Here is a 20,810-nt window from a genome sequence, read left to right on the forward strand (position 1 = left end):
TGGGTGTTTATGAAGTGTATGACAGATATTTGAAAAATAACACAAGCAAATGGTCTGTGTATGGATTTGTGTTCCTCCATAAGCCGTAAAGCAGCTGCCTTCTCTTCCCTGACACGTCTCTGAAGTTTCATCAGCGGCTCTGACACGAGCGTGCCGCTGAGCTGATGGAGTGGAGGATGAACTCAAAGTTGCACATCAGGCTGAGCCCTTAAAGCCGACGGGATGGTGGATGAATTAGGTGAGTCTAAACAGCAGATCCATAGCTTGGGCACGGATTGTGCTATAAATCAGACCCCCCCTCAAATAAAAAGCATTCACAACCATGTGTGTCCTGACTATACAGTTACGTTCATGGACCTGGAAGAGATTAGAGCTTTCACACTAACAATAAGCTACGGGGTGGTTTGTGAGCAGTTAAGTCTTATCAGGGATGGGGTGGTGGGTAACAGGAGAGAACATCACAACTCATCATTCATGGTACATGTGAAGCTTATTTTGGAGCACTCTGTGTCTAATCTTTGTTTGGACAATAAATAAGAGTAAGTGGTGTAGTCCACAGAAGACCAGCTCCAATGGATATTTTAAGAGAAACTATTCTGGTACTGCTTTTGGAATCAATGTATAAAAGCCATGCTGCCTTTAAAGCTGCATGAATCATTTTTTAAAATTATCTTCTACAGAAATAAAATGACACCAAAAATGGCATCATGCAATAACCTCTGGGGCTGAAAAAATAAACAACTGCTGTTCCAGGAATGGCCACTTCAGGCTGGCTCTGAAATCAGTTCAAGCACCATAGACCCCCATGTTAAAATGCCCAATTTTACAGCAGAAAACAACATGTTAACAGCATGGTACAAAAACTGTTTTGGTCTCTGTTGCTAATTTCTCCATTCATGACAACTGTACAGGGGGCAATTTTTTATATAATTCACCCCATTTAAATTTACTAGGGCTTAAAGTTATACATGATTAAGGACAGGCTTCTTTGAGTGACAGGCTGTCTGCGAGGCGTCTCCACAGTCTTTGAGTCAGATCCCCCCTCGCTCCTCCACAGCAACCCCCCCTTGATGGTTGTGCTTGCTGCTGGCTGTACAACAAATTTCTCCTTCGGGATAATAAAGATAACCTTGACCTTGACATTGATCTTGACCTCTTCTAGCTCCTGTGGGCTGCATTGTGCACAAGTAATGCCGATCATTCCCAGATCGTCTAAGTAATTTTACATGCAGCAGTTAAACCATTTTGGCTTAATGTGCCACTGAGCAACACTCATAGAAATGATTGGGGCCCTGCCTTCAATGCTGTATCCAGTTCTATTAATACATCCATGCTTCAAACAGAGAGTCCACAAACCACACCACATTGATTGCAGCCATTATTTTTTATACAGTCTTTGTTAGCACTTAGTGACAACCTACAGAGTATTATCACCAAGCAAAACAGTTCCTTTTTGGTGTCTTTCAGCTCATTGTTTTGATTTTACAGTCCACGACCTCACTGTTTTGGTTTCGTCTCAATGCTTTTATCATCCTGTTTCCAGCAGCAAGCAGCTGGTTCAAGCAAAAATGCTCGAAACCTTCCCACCTAGTAACAAATAGCAGAAAAAAAAAGTTAACAGACTAGCTTTAATGAAGCTTTAAGATGCTAAATATTTCCTCTACAAGTTGGTGGAGACCAAAACAGAGCTAAAAACAGTGTTTACACCTTAAAAAAAATAACAATTACTGCAGTTTAAAAGATATCATTTATTGTGATTATTTGTGCTGCTGAAGCTCTCTTCAAAATAACTCTCCTAATGTTACCCTTTGGATGTCCTTTCCCTCTAGAGGTTTTTAGCCATGAAAAGAGTTTTGATTTTATGTGCCCTGGTTTCGAGATAACTGAGGTTTTTGCCTCTGCACCAAATACAAATGATGCCAGAGGAATTTTGCTTGTGGTTCTGACAGCAATGAAAATTACGTATAAAAAATTCAACATTAACATCAAACAACAGCAACATCTCTATCCAGAAACAGTGTCCCCATTTACTCAGGATTATCCACAGAACCCACACTAAAATTTGATTCACTTCCAATGTGTTGAGGTGGAGATCTCAAAATATGGAGACATGAAGCCAAAACTCTGCATGGCGGGATACCAATAAAGAAATATGTTTTATTATATTTTGGTTGATACAATTCCTTAAAAAAAACCTTTAAAAACCCCCTTTGGGTCTTTTAGCTGCAGGACTTGTCGCTCTGCTTCCCCTTGTCTGAAACAGAAATATATTATGCATATGGTCCATTTGCTCTCAAAGACCCTTACAGTATCATTATTAGTCCTGAACTCAGCAACATAAACCTTTGGTCAGACTCTTGATGTATTCCAGCACACGTAAGGAATCTGCCCTCAACTTAATGTTATCAGGCCTGAGCTTGGAAGGTTAAATAAGCCGTGACTTCGTAAATTGATGTGTGCCCTTGGTGTTGTTTGATTCAAATTCAGGATGGTCTTTTAACTCTTTATTTTTCCTACCCCCTCTGAATGAACATCTGTCCGACATCTGGCCGTAGCACTCGTCCTCCTCTCCTGACAGGAGTAGAGTCATGGAGTGCTAAACTAACCCTATCCTCTGACTTTCTTTATATTCACACCAAAAACTCCCTGTGAGCACAGGCAGCTGCTGCTTTTGCTTTCTACTGCATTAACAATTTAAGACCCTTTATTCGCAACAAGTCCTCATGTGGAATTCCAGCCAGAGGGAGGCAAGCTCAGGCTTGATTGGGAGTTACTCTAAATGCTTGGAAATGAGCCAGAAATAATGCAAGTCACATTTAAAATGACACATGCATGCAGAGTATGTGTAAATATAGTCTTAGTAAATTTTTAAAGTGTGCTCCTGCAACAGAGAATATATGAAAAAATCCAGTTGTTTCAAATTACTCTCCACTTCAGTGCCTCCTCCATGTTTCATCATTCATTAATGTTATCTCTCCTCGGCATAAGGTATAGATTATCATCGTACTGTAAAGCAACACTCCCTTAATTGACATCATCTCTGGCTCATTTCCTACGCTTTTTAAATCAAACTACAACAGATAGCCCCATTAAGTATGTATTGTAACTCATACAGGAAGCAGCCAAAAGAAAAGCCAGGGCTGAGCTGGACATTAGACGGCTTCAGTATCCAGTTTTGGACCACTGAGTTTTTTCAAATCTTACATATTTCGCTGTAAATTGTCTCTTTGGTTAAGAGACGACAGATTTATTTTACATAAATTCGAGATAGTGGCAACAAAAAACTGCAAAAAGTGAGACTGTGTCTTAGGAGGAAAGTGTTGTGTGGGGAACATTTTACATTTCACACACAGTATGGTGTTTGGGTTTGAGTATATGACTGTCTCAGTAGCGTGTTTGACACGTCCTGTATAAACACCTCATAATGGGAGCAGAGGAGAATCATAACTGGCAAACTGTAAAAGGAAGCATAGCACTTCACAGCATGTGTGCGTGCCAAGTAAAACACAGGCCGTTCAGTCGTGGAGCAGCAGGAGTGTGTGTTACACTCTGTGCACCCTGAGTGTGTTCAGATATGAGCACCTGAACATCTATATGGATGGAATAGTTTGGAATAATGATTTGGTCTGCTATTGACTTCTATGTAAATGTATATCTTCAGTGTGTATGTATGCATATGTGTCTGACATTTGGTGAACACGTTTGCTTGCAGGTGCACTCAGAATCAGCTACTGTATGCATATTAATGCCCCTTTAGGGTGTTTTTAGCCTCTAGCATCAAGAAAAAAAAATCAAACAAGCTCTGTCTGAGGCTGGATTACCAACTGGGAAAGGTAGGCAACTGCCCCAGGGCCCCAGACTCTCAAGGGCCCAAAGCCCTGAGGTTGGCAATTATTTTTTGGTACTCTGATGTATTGATTATGGGGTGGATTTTAGAGATGGACTCCATTGATTTCACACATTAAAGTCTGGTCTTAGGCAGCACTGTATCGTTGAAAATGAAAAAAAATCTGAGGGCATGGATTTTAAAAGAAGTGAGTTTACCAGACTTTTGTAGCCCATACCTCTTTTCTGCTTAAAGCTAAGTTCACACCACACGTCTTTCAAAGTCATCACATGTGTGCTGTTCACACCACACAACTTGCTATGTTGTACTGAGGAGTCTTAAAGCTGATGCGGTCACATACTACAAGATCTTTCACCTGGGGTGATCAGTATTTCATGTTCTCCTCCTAGTAGTTTCATGTTAATTTTTAATTTGGCATTTTGCAATTGAAGGCCCAGGGCCCTCTGACACTTTTGACCTCTGCATGCTCCTCTGATGCCTGTGCATACAACATCATTGTTCCTATAAAGTTAATAAGCTAATGACATACAGAGCCACTGGATGCAATAGTCCACCCCCCACCTTATCTTCCTTGGAGAGCACTGAATTGCAGCTTGTCTCTGTCCTCAACCTGTGTCTTGTGCTCTTATTGGCTGTAGCTCACTGACAAAGTCTCTGACAGGTCTACATGCTGGGGAGTGTTTGCAATGCATCAGTGAGTCTCATAGCACACATCTGTGAACCGTTCACATTTAGGGCTCAAGCGCCAATTTGCAAGCGTTGAGCCAATGCTGATTTGCCCCTGATCCGAGGCTTTTTTTGGGGAGCTCCAAAAATTGTCAGCAAGCGGAAAATCAGGACTTAAGCTGTGTTGCTTGAATTCGGCATTAGGATAGCTGCTCGAGGCAACATCAGCCGCTACAAGCATAACACACCCAAATCTCTGACTGAATTATCAGCAGTTGTCAGAGTTGTACTGTCCATAATGTAGGCACCAGATTTTGACAAGGAAGAAGAATTTGTGGAATAAAAAAGTTGATAGCTTTGTTTCTTCTTCAGTTGCTTTTGTATTATAAATAAAGGGGCTCTGTCTCAAGCATTTGATAGTAATATATCTTACTTACAAAGTATTTTCTCTAAACATTATTATACATTCATTTAATCAATTTATAACTATTCTGAGTTGGAAAACAGCTTAACGGGGGCTTATGGCTTAGATTTTCCCTGGTGCCTGCTTGTGAGTTAATCCTGCCCTAACTTTGCCAAAAACAAAACAATCAATGTTCCTGTGACTACAAAGCTGTTTAACGTACACGTCACCTTGTTTATTGAGTTAGTTTGAAGTTCACTGACCTGGAGAAAGCCATCAGCAGGCTGCAACATCAGGAAGAGATTGACGGGGATCAGGTCAGATGAGTAGATCTTGTGTGGGGAAAATCATTCACACAAGAAAGGAGAGAAAGGCCATGGTTCCTGCGGAGGTGACCACCACACACCAGGAGTGCTGCAAGATCAAGGTATTGTCACAAAGAAGAAGGAAAGAATCATCAGCACATCAATCACTTGGTTTGACCTTTGGAAACCCCTGCACAGCTTCCTCATCAGAGTAACCTACGACCCCCTGGCCTGCATGCACCAATGGATCAGCAGAGAGGAGTGCTGAGCTGCCCCTCTCGACAATGCAGACCTTCAACACATCCTATCAGCAAAACAGACTCACTGTCTCAAGGGCACAACAGCTGGTGACATGTCCAAATACTGAAAAAGGAGGCCAAGACTCTAGAAATATGTAGGCAAGAGGTGAACAAGAGGAAGGATGTGCACGTCCAAAATTGTTTTCAGATGTTATAAAGAAGAGGCATGCAAACAAGAAAAAGCGTCACTGAGGGACTATAACTGTTGACCGTTTCTACTTCACATTGTGAGGATACAAACCACAATAACTCTTCAGGACAAAAAAACATATCTATTTCCTCAGGATAGGAGGGAACACTGGAAGGAGCTACATTCATCTCCTCATGCAAAAATGACAATCGACCTTTGGCAGACAGATCTCCCACGGAGATCACCACATCCCTCATAGAGGCGTGGTCTTTGGCAACCAAGACGGTCTCCCCCCATTGAGCTCATCCTCCATATGAGGAGGGAAAAAGGCTACTTGAAGAGGCTCACAAATGGCAGCTGATTGCAAGGAGGCAGGCTCAAGGTTGTCATGTACCCTGTGAATAACAGTGGCAGGGTGTTGTCCCACCCACAGGAGAGTAGGTTAAGAGCTGGGGTTAAAGGAGCCACACTGGTGAGTTACCGTCCCAATGAGACAATTCTGCAAGAGCACAGTTGGAGGTGCAACAGACAGCAAAGCCACACAAGACCTATTTATCTGAGTTGTTGGGGGTATATTTGTACTTGGTACTCTAAAGGCCTTTCCACACTGCGTTTGTTTTTTTTTTCGTATCCGTTTTTTAAGTCTGCCATCCATTTTTTAAAGTCTGTATGCAGTCCTCCTCCTCCTCCTCGTCCTCATAATCATCCACCTTAATGTTATTATCTGAACTGTTTAAAGTGATACTGAGCGTGCCGTTCTGCTCTCTTATCACTGCTTTGTCCTGCTGCCACATTTTTAACACTGTTTTCTTGGTCAAAAAATTCTTCCTTTTGATGCTAAAAAAGACACAAAATGTAACCTGTCTCGTAAACTTTTGAAGGACGAAAGTTTAGGAGTCAGTGTGTCAGCATGTTTGAAACAACGTGAGGTTGTATTTATTTCTAAGAGGTGTAACAGTTTCAGATGAAAAGAACAGACTCAGTGTGCAGAGGCCTCAAGCCTTGTTTCAACCTGAAGTTCCCCAGATTTAAATCCCAGAGAAGCTTTTTAAAGAAGTTCTTTCAGCCCACTGTTATCTGTGTCTCCATTGTGGAATAAAGACCCGTGAAGATTAGACAAATTAGTCTGCTGAGGGATGAAAAAGCAACATGACAGGATGAGGGCTGCTGGTAAGTGCAGAGTTGAACACACTCTGCAGCCTACAGTTCAGCGTGCCTGCTCATTTCATATAAAAAAAAACCAAAACAAGCAGCAGCCTCCAAGGCTGAAAAATGAAGCTAATGCAGGTGTGCCAAAAACTGCAGTTCATGGACTGGCCACTCGAGTCTGGCTCTGAAACAGAGTAAATCCCCATAGACCCCTGTGTTAAAATGCCGAAACATTACAGCAGAAATAAACATGTGCAAAGCCTGGCACAAAAAAAGGTTTTTGGTTTCTACAGCTAATTTAACATTTATGACAGCTGTGCAGGGGTGATTTTTCTATATCTCACCAATTTAAATGTTATGAAGGCCCAAAGTTACGCATATTTAAGGACGAGCCACTTAAGCTACAGGCTGTCTGCAGGGCCTTGCTTCCATGTGTGAGTCAGATCCACCTCTAGCTCCAAATATGGTCACTTCTGGCTCCGAAAATCCAAGATGGCGACGGCTGAAATGTTTGACTATAGGCTTCAAAACAGCAATTCACATACAAATGCGAAACATCATGATAGCCGAGTCCAATATCTATATAGGTAGATGTAGGTCTACAGATGTAATCAGGGTCAGACCGGGAAAAAAAATCAGCCCTAGTATTTTTCTCAAAACAAGCTTTTGCTCGCTTGATTATATTCCACCATGTGTTCACCTGTATGTAAATAGTGTTAATAAAATGTGCACTACAGGAACAATAATAGTGCAAATAACACATATTGACATAGGGTAAGTTACTGTTATATTTCACCCAGACCATAAACAGCAATCTCTCATTGGATAGTCAATAGTTAACAGGTGTGAAGGCCAATTCACTGATAGTGAAACATATAAACTAACATAAAAATGACAATGACCAGCATAAACAGTACAGGACAAACACATGTAAAAACTAACAAAAAGTGACGTTTGTGTCATGTAACAGCAAACGTATTTAACTTAAGTACTGTAATGGGAAATGTAAGAGTCAATACACGTTCACCTGCGTCTCCAAATGATTTACTCAAAACGTACAATTAAAAGAAATTTGCATGTATCTTTTCACCACAGGTTTGTCAGCATGACGCTCGCACACTCAACTAACACCAACACAGAAAACAAACTTATGACAGAGTATATTTACCTGCATCATCTGTCCACGTTACTCTCTCCTCCTCTTCACGCGCTGCGGACTGATACTGTCGTTGGAGCACGAGCCTGCAGTGCTTTTTTCTTTTTGTCTCTGGCCTTTTCTGCCCAAACTCTTCATTTTTGGTTCCTATATCCATCTGATTTGTGTTTTTCTGTCTCGTTTTCTTTCACTTCCTGGTTGACCTCTGACATCACCTGATGGACCGATCCATTTGAAGGGGTGGGTGGAGGTGGCCGGTACCACTGCACCAGCCTTATTGCTAGCGATTGATAGGCCATTGACAGTTTTGGGACCTTTTTTTTTCGCCCATGCGACCCACATAGATTTTTTGTTTGTTTGTTTGTTTGATTGATTGATTGATTGTTTGTTTGTTTGTTTTTAAGAAAGACAAAAATGAAATAAAATAGACACGTTTTGAACACACACAGGGATTTAATAGGTTACATAATAAAGTTGTAAGAAATGCATAAATTAATAGTTTTGGTGTGTTTTTTATTACATTTTCAAGTTGGATACTGTTTTAAGATCTATATCTGACTTTTTGGAAGAAGTATATGAGGGCAATGTCTTCAAAGATTTGATTTTACATATGGAAAATTTAGCTAAAATAATGAGCAAATTAATTATGTACTGTCCGACTGTTCTTGGAGAAATTTGGATTATTTAATATTATTTTTATTAAATCAGGTTATAACTGAAATGCTCTGGCCAAAATGTGGACATCCAACTGAAAATCACATCACACATACACATTGAAAAAATTAGGGTTCTAATGTTTCTACCATATTCTTACAGTAGGTGCATTAATCTATGAATAACAGAATTTACAGATTAGTATCTGTGTAAAATTTTAAAAAGAAATCATTAGTTTTTCTTAGTAAGCATATATATGTAAGGAAGCGTATATGCAGTATTCTATGTCTCACAGTCAAGAGTTTGGTCTGTCCATTTATATTTAGCAGATGCTACTGTTCTCAGAATACATACATTTTTAATTAAAGTATTGTTTTGCGCCTCTTAAGGTGGGCCAGCCCATCAGGTATTGGCCTGAATTGCCCAGTGTCCTATGCAAGCCTCGATGCAATGCATGAAATTCAGAGGAGGAAAGGTAAACCAAGAGTATTTGGTTCTTTTATCATGAACGTAATCACAATGAAACAAGCAGACAACACCTTTATATTTCCCTTCGATGGCTTTCACAGTCTCTCTCTCTCCCTGCTCCCTCGACTGGTCCATGCTCGAGCTAACTGGCACCGTCTGGCACTGTTTTTTCTTCTCTTTTTAAAAATTAGTCAGGAAGCCAAGGGCAAAACTTAACTTCCTTGCGATTTTATCAAACAAAGAGATATGGTCCTAGATCAATACTAGAGTATTTCCTTGTTTTATGAATGAAGGGGAACACGAATTGAAGTACCAGCACTGCGTGTGTAATACCATTCAATGGTGTTTATCCCTGCAAACCCCTACACAAGTTACCATATTTTCAGGAAGTACAATCCCCTGATAAAGGACTTTTGGGGGGTAAAAGAACTTAACTAACACTGGTCTCTAAGGTTGAAATGCAGTAGGATCCTCAAAAGGTTTATGGTTTCTGGAAAAAGTTCCTGCAATCGAAAAGGGGCTGTACTGTAGTCTCACTAAAAGAAGAAAAACAACTTAAATAACTAAATTATGTACAGTAATAAATGAATTTATTCTTCAGTTAAAACCTCCTCATTTGTTGAAAAAGTCAGACTGTGCCTTTATATTGGCAGGCGTAGCATCTGTCTGAGAAAAAGTTGGTGTAATAGAAAAACATACAGTCTCTGTCACACTAAATCATAGCCCGTATTTCATAACCGCACCACAACTTTCCTAAAGTACAGTGAATAAATCACATGACTGCTGTCAAGAACCACACAAAGCAATGTTGTGTTTCGGCTGGATGAGTTTGTTTGTTATGTATGAAGTCAACGCTTCACGTAGAGCAGTAAAAGCATTTCCAAAACACATTCTTTTAGAGCTCCTCAGTTAAAACATATTATCAGAGGAATGTTGAGGCATGGGGGACATTATGTTGTGAGATTATTTTGACAAGAGCCAAAGAAACTGAAGCAGTGAGGCAAAACATTTTCTCTGTATTTAATATATATATAACAAAACACATGTTACACATTACAATACCAAAGGAATGTCTCTGTTCTTGTAGACACATGTTCGTGTCTCCAGTCTTTTCTGATCGCAACATGAAATCTTTTCAGTGTAAAAGCATACATGTGTAACCAATCACATGGCACAATGTGTCAGCGTATCAAAAGATTATGTTGTTTCCTACAACAGACAGTGAGTAAACTGTGTAACTCAATGTTTATGACATATAAAACGTCAGCTACACACACATACACACACACAATGTAATGTTTTTTTGTTATTCTGTCCCTAATAAACACATGGTTGTTACGCACCACAGCTGCTGCTTCAATGAAAGTAGTGAAGCTACTCATTTATGTTGCTTGGTCATAAAATTTTGAGCCGTCTGTGGCCTGTGTGCTGACACAGCAGAATTAATACTACATAGACTTGTGCATCGTTTCCGCTATCACCACTGATGCAAAATATAGCAACAGCATGACATAATACTATACAAAAGACATGGGAGCTATATCTGTCTGCTCTTTAAGCTCAGTAGTCCCAGTTGAAGCCTCCAGACAATTTTGGAAATATTTAAAAGAAAACTAAGAGGGTAATTAATAAACATTTTTAAGCACAACAACCCAGCCTTCTTTAAAGGAACAGTTCAACATATGGAAAATACTCTTATTTGTTTTCTTGCAGAGTCAGATGAAAAGGTCCCTCTTTTATGTCTGTAAGCTAAATTAGAAGCTAAAGTCAGCATGTGATTATCTTAGCTTAGCTTGGCGAAAAGACTAGAAGACGACGGAAAGTCACTGCATCCAGCCAAGAAATAATCCAGCACATAATCTTCCCTTAAAAAGTTGTGTTTTTTTTTTGTCATTTTAAGCAAACAAATGTCAAATGTTACATAAGAGCTTTGGACGTGCCAGTAAGCGGATTTTGTTTACCTTCGGACAGAGCCAGGCAAGCTGTTTCCATACTTACTAAGCTCATCAGCTGCTGGCTAGTTTATTATGAGAATGGTATCTCAATGTTTGCAATATTTCCCAAAAAGTTGAACTATTCCTTTAACTTTGCAACACAGAGCACACACTTTTTAGATCATTTCCAAAAATCAGTTGTAGGAAAGACTCAAAAACTTGATTTAAATTATTTATCTGAAGGATTCAACTGACTTGACATGAGGTTATGGTTAATGAAGAGACAGCAGGACTGAAACACTGAGCCCGTCAGTGGCACGACTATAAAAAGATGAAGCAGCATTTTATGGAGTGGAGCACTGAGCGGACATCAGTGTGTAAAGACTTTGATTTACAATGATAAAGAGGCAAAAAAGTACACAGTATAAATACAATTTGGTAAAAAAAAAAAAAAAAAGAAAGATTAACAATACTCTGCTGATACTATCAATGTTCGATGCCTGTCAGATTCACACAAACACACACACATTCAATCTTACGTACACAGTACAAGCTATGATTTTACACATTTACAGACACTTTTTGGCTTTAAAAATGACTGACAATATTCATACAATTTCAGTTATGATAAAACTGCTTTCTAAGTGCTTCTATCAGTCCATCAAAGTTGATCTTGGCCTGTCTTCAAGCTCCTATAACCCTTAAGCAGATTTATGTACAAAGGACACAGAAATTGGCCTTTTTCCTCCCTTCGCTGTCATCAAACATGATGCTGATAGTGGACAGATTCTGATAAGGACAAATCAGCTGTAAAGTAAGTCTACATTGTATTATAGTCATTGAGATTGAGAAACAGTGTTCAAGAAATGCTTTTTGATTGGTTTCAGATCTGTGGTGGGTTGTCTACAGCTACAGCAGAGTACTCAGTCTCAGACATGTTGGAAGCGTCGATGAGGCGCGCCAAGCCCGTCCTCGTGGAGTATTTAAAGATGAAGGCCTTCATGAGGTCGTAGCGGTAATTTCTGTTGATGAAGTTGTAGAGGATGGGGTTGAAACAGCAGTGGAGCAGGGACAGGCACTGGGTGAGGTGTAAGGCCACGTAGAGAACATTCTCCAGGCCGCAGGTCAGAGGCACCACGCCCAGCTGAGACAGGGCATCGACCAAGAGGACGGCGTGGTAGGGCCCCCAGCAGCCAAGAAACACCACAATGTACGCCAGGATCACCCTGCGGCTCACGCGACGCTCCTGATCCACTGTGGAAGACGACGCAGAAGGAGAGGTGCCAGTGAAAGCGTTGGCGAGCAGTGCGTAAAACACTGCAATGACGGGAAAGGGGAGAACAAAGCCCAGCAGGATGAAGCTCAGCTGCACACCAACCATCCATTCCCTGGGGTTTTCCTCCGGATACACAGGCCTGCACAGCATGGCGTCCCCATGTGTTGACTTCACAGTGCGCAGGAAGTAAGTGTCCGGTAGGGAGGCAACCAGAGCCAGAAGCCACACCCCTACACACGCACCGCGGCGGACTAGCTTCCTGTACGCACCTCCATCATTGTCTCTGAGCATCGTCACGCTCAGGTAGCGGTCCACGCTCATGCAGGCCAAGAAGAAGATGCTGCCGAAGAGGTTGACGGAAAACAGAAGGTGTGTGAGTTTACACGCCACCTCACCAAAGGGCCAGTGGCCGTGCTGGGCCAACGAGCTCACCCACACAGGCAGGGTGGCGCACACGCAGAGGTCTGCGACTGCCAGGTGGGCGATGTACATGTGTGTCTCATGGCGAGGGGTGGAGTCTCTTTGTGTGCGGACGTTTACCCAGAGGACCAGAGCGTTCGCAGCCAGACCGACGATGAAGATGAAAGTGTAGAGGACACACATGGAGTAAAGCAGAGCGTTGCGATTGAAAGCGGTGGCACACACCATTGTATCCACGCTCGAGATGTTGCTGAAGGCCTCGGAGAAGTTGAGGAACCCCAACGACTCCCACAGGTCCTCCAGCTCGCTGGTGCTAAGACTCATTTTTTGGCGCTGGGAGGGGACCACTGGGAGGCAACACACACCACCTCTGACTGGGATAGATCCTGTAAAAACAAGACATTAGCTCATCATTTCATGCAGCATACAAGACAGAAATCCCACTAAATGCTACCTTCTGGTATCACGTTTAAGAAGCACTTTTCTTTTCATAAAGCACGGCTTATTTTACCCATGTGGACTGAGCTAATAAAACATAAAGCTACTCGTGGTACGCCACCAGATCCTAAAGAATCTTAATGCGGTTAACTTGTTAAAACACTGCTTTCATGAGTTAATAGAGGCGCTCTGTTGCCGTGTCACAAACGTAGGAGTTCTCTGTGATTGATGTGCAGTTAGGGGGCAGTACAATAAATGTTTACATTAGCTTCACTAGCACAGAGTGCAGATTAGACATAAGGAAGTGGGATCAAGAAATCCAAACAGGGTGTATTTCCGGAGCGTTCTGGGCATTCCAAGATAGAGCGTTGGTCAGGGTGGGAAACCTGATGCCATTTTAAAGAGTGTTTTCCTTTAACATGCTTGTTATAGAAAAAAAAATCCCATGTTTCCCTTCTGCTCTTGAAGCAGAGGGTGAGAGAGGAGCTGTCATCACCCACATGATCAAAGAAAAGGCTGCTACAATACGTCATTTTACAACACGAGTCTTGTAACGCAGGAACATATGCACACAATTTCAAATTCAGACAACATTTAGGATATGACTAAGGTGACTGAAGCAATATGCATGATCACAGAGGTGTCTGGAGCAGCTTGGTGTGCAAATAACCTGATGTTCCTTTGAGCCTAAAGGGCCGCTGAACTGCACTGCCCACTTTTTTTTTCTGCTGTGATGTCTTTCTTAGCTCCCCTAAATGGCAGCTCGCCACAGTGTGAAAGATCAAAGGTGAAAGGTAATAGATCAAAACCAGAACACGAGTGGCTTAACCCCGCTGTTGCCCCTGACTGACTTGCACGCCCACAGAGTGAGTTGTGTGCAGAGTTCAGCGGGAGGCTTGACGCCTGCAAAATGGTCCGGGCGAGGTTAAGACGAGGGTCACCGACCACTGGGTGACACAGCACGGCGGAAAGCAGTGAAATGTGACCGCGTCAGACATCTGTCTGAGATGGAGACTTGTGCTGTACAAGGGATAATTGGCACAAAGTCACTGTGGATGATGAAAGAAAAAGGCAAAGTGAAAATGTATACAAGGACACCTGGAACAAATTAGGATGTGCAGCTGTCTAGTGTGTGTTATGTCTGACTTTGGTATCTGTTATGAGTTTCCTTTCGTATTTCCATTTTATGCTACTTCATACACATTTCAGGGGCAAATATTGTACCTTTTGATCCACAACATTTATTTGATGGCTGCATTTACCACACTTTGAACCCACAATCTTGTGGGTTCAAATTCTACATGTAACTTGTAAAATATGATAAACTGTTATGTTTAAACATAGCCAATAGTTTGCAGAGAGGAACTAGGATGTTCTACTTAAGTAAAAGTCACATTACTACAGTGAAGAACCCCTCTGCTACAAGTAAAAGTCCTGCAGCCAAAATGTAACTTGAGTGAAAGTTCAAAAAGTATTTGCATCAAAATGTACTTCGACTACCAAACGGAAAAGTACTCCTTATGCAAAATGGCCCATTTCAGAATAACATATATTTTATGTTATTGTAGTAAAATCCCTGATGCATTAATGTGTACATCACATTAATGTTGAAGCTGGTAGAGCACTAATTTAAAGATTAAATGTCTTAATCTATAATAATACATCATATCATTCACATCATAAGTGAAGTAAGAGAAATTTGTGCTTCAACTAAAGTACTTGTAAATGTACTTGTTTATTTTCACCCTTAAAAGTATGAAAAGTAGATAAAATAAGCTCCACCAGCTCAAACATCAAAATGCTGTTACCATGCATTAAAGAAATATATGGGTTTTTTTTTTAATGATTTTTGCATCAACGCAATTGTTGCAGAAAATTTAATTAACTACATTAGCCAAAAACAGACATTCCTAATTGGATATTTTTGCTATTAATAGTTTAACTGTAATATAAAATTGCAAACACTGTGATCAAATATATAGCAATACTTGTAACCCACTATACTAACACAGGCAAATGAGGATTTTATTTAAATTGACAGGTCTGATAAATAGCCTCCTCCTGTGCTCATTTTGAGTGCAGGAATCTTTCCTGTTATGGATTATGTTCCTAATAATGCCACATTTTTTTTAACCTAAATAAGTACCACTACTTGGTAATGGATCTTCCTCCACTACCTGCAAACAGTTTCAAGAAATGTAAGAAACCTGACATTTAATTTTACTTTCAATTATTCTGAGACACTGGAGAGTGCTGTTCATTCTAATGGGGGGATTTTCTATGCTGAGATAATCCTTCACAATGGTCTCTGTCTAATTCCCTTATATTATATGGAAACTACCTGGAGGTGCCAGGTATCCCCACAGGCTTCAAGCTAATTAACCTCTTAACACCCACACCATCAGATAACAGAGAAGGCACATGCAGTCCATCTCTATCTCTCTCTATCTCTCTCGCTCTCTCTCTCTGTTTCTCCTCTTTTCACCTCTCTTACAAATCAGTTGAAAAGGGCTTTTGTTACTCAATACACACAAAATAAAAGCGATTCGGGGGGATTTTCATGTGCTAATGCTGCCAACAAGAATGGTGCAGGTGCAGTGTGTTTGTCAGAAGTTTTTCCTGTCAGTCTGTTTCAACAGTCTTCACTTTTGGAGGATAAGATCTTTGCTTTTTAGGACAGGAGAACAGGTTTCCGCGCAGATAACCAGTTAAAGTGTTGTGCGTCATTACGCAAAAACACCGAATCCGGCGAAAAGATCCCAGACTGCTCCTGACGGCAAACACAATACAATGTCACTGCTGTCATTGTTGAATTATATCACGCTGAAAGCAAACTTCTCTTATCACTTTGGTATACAGTAGCCTGTTTGAACGTGGAGGCAAGTAAACAGCGAGGCACGCTGGGAAGATGGAGAACTACAGAAAGTCACTTGTTTGCGATAAATGACGCAATATTCCTCTAGGAATTTTCTGTTTCGACTTAATAAGAACATTTAGTACACTATTCTCTCCCGGTTTGGTATCTATAAAAACAAGAGTTCGTGAAGTTGTTAACTGAAATCTAATTAAGTATCTTTTCATGTATGTAGTATATCGCAGGTATGGAGCATCTCTCGGGCTTATAAAGTGTTAGAAAGCCGGGAAATTACCCGCACGCCCATTTTTCTTCCTTCGCATAAGCTTATATAGGCTGGTTACCTGTTTCTGATTCCTGCTTCCTCGCTTAAGGCTCCTTTATCCTCGGTTTCGCTTAGTTTTTGGTGCTGAAGGATAACTTCGACTCCACCGCGGTCGCAAACTTGTGCGCGCTTTCCTCCGCCTCCTTCAATGAATCTGAGCCTGTTCCTTGTTCTGCACTTGCTGATACTCACAAGAGCTACGCCTCCAAGGCTGGTCCGAGCTATGCGTATTGACATGGCATCGCCTCAGGCGCTCAATAAACAGCAGGCAGCGAGTTTCGGCCAAAACAGAACTAGTGGATTTTCTTGCTAAGGACGTTTCACATACAACACATAATACAACATTCACATAGCTGATTATTATATTCTGCACATGTCTAAAGCATGACATGCACTGCAGGAGTGGGACAATATCATGTTATTAGGCATCATACAAACTGAAACAGCCTTATATTGTATATGCAAACTTCAGAAACAGTGCATTTTATGTAAATCCCCAAAGCTTTTAAATGATACCTGTTAAAATGTTGCTCATATTGTTTGTTCTGTAACTGTTTTTTTTTTTAAAGTTTTTGTTGTGGTTGTAATTTTCTGGCTGCGATATATAGACCAATAAAAAAAGCATAATAAATAAGTTCATTCAGCATTAAACAGTTATCACAAGATTTTTTTTTATCAGGCATGCAGGTTGATTCATGCCTAAGTTATCATTCATTGCAAAGTATGTATAACATAATATTCTATATTAGTATTGTTTTAGTAGTAGTAATGGTAGTAGTTGTAGTGGTAGTATTAACTTTTAAGAAATGTGTACTCATGTGCTGTAATAATATCAAAAAGTACATGCAAACCGACAATAAAAAGAAATACATTTTGACATTATCTACTATTTTGTAACTTCCTCAGTCATATCATTCACGTGAAGTATCTATAGCACTGTATGATACAGCATATAGAAGAATGCCAACCTTTAAACTTCAATGTATAGGGTAAATGTGTAATATACAAAATGCACAATACACATCAATCACATTATACCATATTACAAGGGCGCCTCCTTTGACCCTGCCCCAGTTACCTAAATATGAAACCAGAGCTGCAGACAGTTGGTAAACCACACCTTCTCTCATCTGCTTCCACCCAAAACCAACAAACGGGTTCAACCCAACACCCAGTTCCACAGAGGTAACTGAAAACACCCTCTGAATAACGAACAAAACCAAAAAACACAATCATGATTTAGTCTATATTTTAATCTGATGGCAGTTACTGTTATTTAAGATCGTTTTGACCATATTGAGGTGCACAGGTGTTGATTGTTTTAAATTTATTTAATTAGTGCAATGCTTGTCCTGAAACTATAAACAACATCAGCTGCAGAAGCCCTGTTGTTTCATTGTTGGTTGTTTCTCATTTCAGGCACATCCTCTGGAAGCAGCACAAAGCATTGTGGGAGGCTCATGTGTTTACTGAAAGCCGATAAAAGCTCACCTGCAACTCTGGTGGCCTCACAGCTGCGCCCACCAGGGTCATTAACCCCAAGTTCAACACAAAGACAGAGTCACAGAGAGAGGGAAGAAACTGTGGACTTTATAAAAGTATACACATAAATTATGTTTGAACTGTCAAATAATGATAATATACTTTGATAGCACTCAGAAGCGAAAGTAATTCAATGTCATGTCCGGTGATTGAAGTATTGACTCAATCAGGTACAGTACGTCCAGCATGTTTTCTTAGGAAAACGATATTGTTGACTCGAACAGGTCACCCCACTGAAGTTTGTTATGACTGCATGCTCTGTATTCAGTGATGAAATGCAGCCAGCAGGCTATTCTGACCTCATTAAAGAGCAGAGTAGTGAAGTCAGTTTCAATGAGGCTTTAAAGAGAGCTCACACTACGCACGCATACCCATTGTCCTCCATATCAGGAGCATCAGGGGGGATTTGTAAGCCTTTCTGATAAGCATCCGTAGCCCTGCAGACTGCTGCCAACCTCTGCTCTGCAGTACTCATTCACAGGGAGGCCAGGCTGGGAACAGCAGGAGTGCGTGTGCGTGTGTGTGTGTGTGTGTGCGCGCGCACACACACGTGTTGTTTGAGAAAAGGGCATCCGGCTCCCATATACTTTCTGACTGAAAAATGTTCTCAGTAAGGATCTCAGTAGGTTTGGATGGAGCAGGATTACTTTAGAACCATTTAGAGCGATGCAATAGTAACAACAATACGCAACAAATACGAACATACAACGATAAGGTAATACCAAATAGCTTTTAATGTGTATGGGCAAGTGAAATTAAATAAAAAGGGGATTGTTCATTTTCTCTGTGAAGTTTCACTCCAAAAACGTACACACTTTGTCTGAACCTGTTAAAAGCATAGATTGTGTAAAATAATGGACGTAGCTACCTTGACATCACCCATTGGTTTGTGGACTTCGATTCTGAAGCCTCAAGTTCGGCATTTCGGCAGTCACTGTCTTCGGTTTTTTTGAAGAAAGAAGTGATCACATTTGGACGTAAGGGTGAAGCTGTGGAGGAGCGAGGGGTGGATCTGACTCATAGATTGTGGTGAAGCCTTTCAGACAGCCTGTCACTCGAAGCTACTTAAGTATGCATAACTTTAAGCCTTAATAAAATGTAAATGGTTGGGTTATATAAAAATACAACCTCAAAAAGTTGTCACCAGAGGAGAAATTAGCTATTGAGACCAAGGCCAAAGTTGTCCATTTTAACATTGGAGTCTATGGGAATTGACTGGCTTCTGGAGCCAGCCTTAAGTGGCCATTCAAGGAACTGTATATTTTCTGCACTTCAGCCTTGGCTTCATTTTTCTGCCCCTGACCTTGCCAACTGGTTCAAAGCTAATATTTGTTATATATTATATGTTACATACTCTTATTTAAAATAATTCTTTTAATTTCACATAGACGAGAATGGCTGTTAGGCTTTATTTGCTGGACACAAACATGACTCTGAATGCATGCTGAGGTTGTTCTGTGTCTGCTGAACAGGCAAATGCTCGATAACAAGTTTTCCATATCAATTTTAAAAGGTGAAAAGTCAATGTTGAGTTGACAGCTTGTTATCCAAAGCAGCAAAAAATAATTAATACAGGTTTAATAATTCCATTTTTCAATTCTGTTTCTTACCACTGGTAAATCTTTCCATGCTATACGACACCTGCAGTTTTGCTCTACATGTGTTCATGCTCAGAACAACATCTAGAGATTTTTTTGTCCATTATTCAAGCACAACTGTTAGTCTTTCTTTTTTTTGAGAGTGCAGTCACATAGTGCAACTCCTTTCAGCTTTGCCTACAGTACTTTAGGCAAGGCCAAGTTTGTCGTCAACCATTTCACTCACAGGATAAACAAAATGATCAACAGATAAGGAGATGGAAAAGGGTCGGCGGCTGTGAGAGGGAAACAGGGTGGAGATGACGTAAAAGAGCGAGGAGGGGGGGTGGGGGTGTTGGAGGAAAAAAAAGTTGAGGAAAACAGAGGAAGAAAGATTGAGCGAGTTATTCCTAATGACTGCTGTTTCCATTGTAGTCTAGCCCTGCGTCACAGTGGGGGGTCTGACAGACACAATCTATTTTGGTGCAAATCTCCATTCAGAGGGTCTCTCTCCAACTCATTCTCAACCACATCTTTACCATCAACAGTCCCCCCCATCCTCCCACTCTGAGGCTCTCTCTTTCATTTCTCCACTCCCTCACATTCCTCCTTATCCCCTGCTCTTTCTGACCTCACTCATCTTTCACTTAATTACTTATTCATTTGCAATTATCTTTAAGGAGCATAAGAGCCCATGTGAGTGAAGCTGAAAGCAGAACTCACAGGGAGTGAATGGAGCTTGTGAAGGAGTATGCGAACATGAGGAAGCAATGGAGATTTTAAAAATTCAAAGGACAAAAGATTGGCAGTTATTTGTTCAGTGAGGCTTTGTCTTGGGTTTTCCAGCCAGTGTTTTGTCACTGCTGATATTCTGCATGCTTTGTGATGAGGAGATCTTTTGTGTCTCTCAGGGATGAGTTCATGCAGGTGCGCGTTTGGCAGAAAGAGTGCGTCCCTGTTGGGGAATGTAGCAACTGAGGCATTCCTCATGTTGACAGAGCATCCCTCACACCGGCCCATGAATGTCAGTGAAACCTGAGAGCAGCTCAGATGTCAAACATGCAAAAAGAAGTGAGAATAATACTAAGAGGCTTTGTGTTTAACAGGAATGTTACATGAATTTTCTTTAACTGGGTATTTTTGGCCACTTAGGGACAGCAGAATCAAGATGTGCCAACATATCGTCACCTTTATGGTCACCTTTTAAGTTTATATGGAAAACATCCATCATTGAGCACAGTAAGCAAATCTTCTGAGTTTGCTCAGAAACTGGCAATCTGACAAATGTCAACCCAACATTTACTCTCCTTTTGGGCCTTTTCACACCTACCTCATTTTGGACCTTCTCATTTTGACCAAACCCAAGT

The 20,810-nt window shown here is 40.8% G+C and overlaps 1 protein-coding gene and 1 long non-coding RNA gene across 2 annotated transcripts; both read right to left on the minus strand.

The window, feature by feature from the left end:
• Positions 1 to 1,369: 1,369 nt before the first annotated feature.
• Positions 1,370 to 8,209, minus strand: LOC121948727 (uncharacterized). The gene is made up of 3 exons (XR_006106179.2): positions 7,968 to 8,209; positions 5,180 to 5,330; positions 1,370 to 1,587 (listed from the first exon to the last, which is right to left on the minus strand). It is a non-coding gene; the product is annotated as an uncharacterized LOC121948727 (long non-coding RNA).
• A 1,874-nt stretch (positions 8,210 to 10,083) lies between these two features.
• On the minus strand, positions 10,084 to 16,502 carry ackr3a (atypical chemokine receptor 3a). The gene is made up of 2 exons (XM_042495195.2): positions 16,344 to 16,502; positions 10,084 to 13,093 (listed from the first exon to the last, which is right to left on the minus strand). The coding sequence occupies exon 2, from the start codon at positions 13,029 to 13,031 to the stop codon at positions 11,895 to 11,897; it is 1,137 nt and encodes a 378-aa protein (XP_042351129.1). The 5' UTR covers positions 13,032 to 13,093; positions 16,344 to 16,502; the 3' UTR covers positions 10,084 to 11,894.
• Between the last annotated feature and the right edge of the window lie 4,308 nt (positions 16,503 to 20,810).

The sequence above is a fragment of the Plectropomus leopardus genome, chromosome 10 (genome assembly GCF_026936395.1).
Source record: "Plectropomus leopardus strain MGB_pleo_1.0 chromosome 10, ASM2693639v1, whole genome shotgun sequence".
Taxonomy (NCBI): Eukaryota; Metazoa; Chordata; class Actinopteri; order Perciformes; family Serranidae; genus Plectropomus; species Plectropomus leopardus.

Bases quoted from the DNA above. Each gene is read 5' to 3' on its own strand.
- ackr3a (XM_042495195.2), bottom strand. From the start codon at position 13,031: ATGAGTCTTAGCACCAGCGAGCTGGAGGACCTGTGGGAGTCGTTGGGG.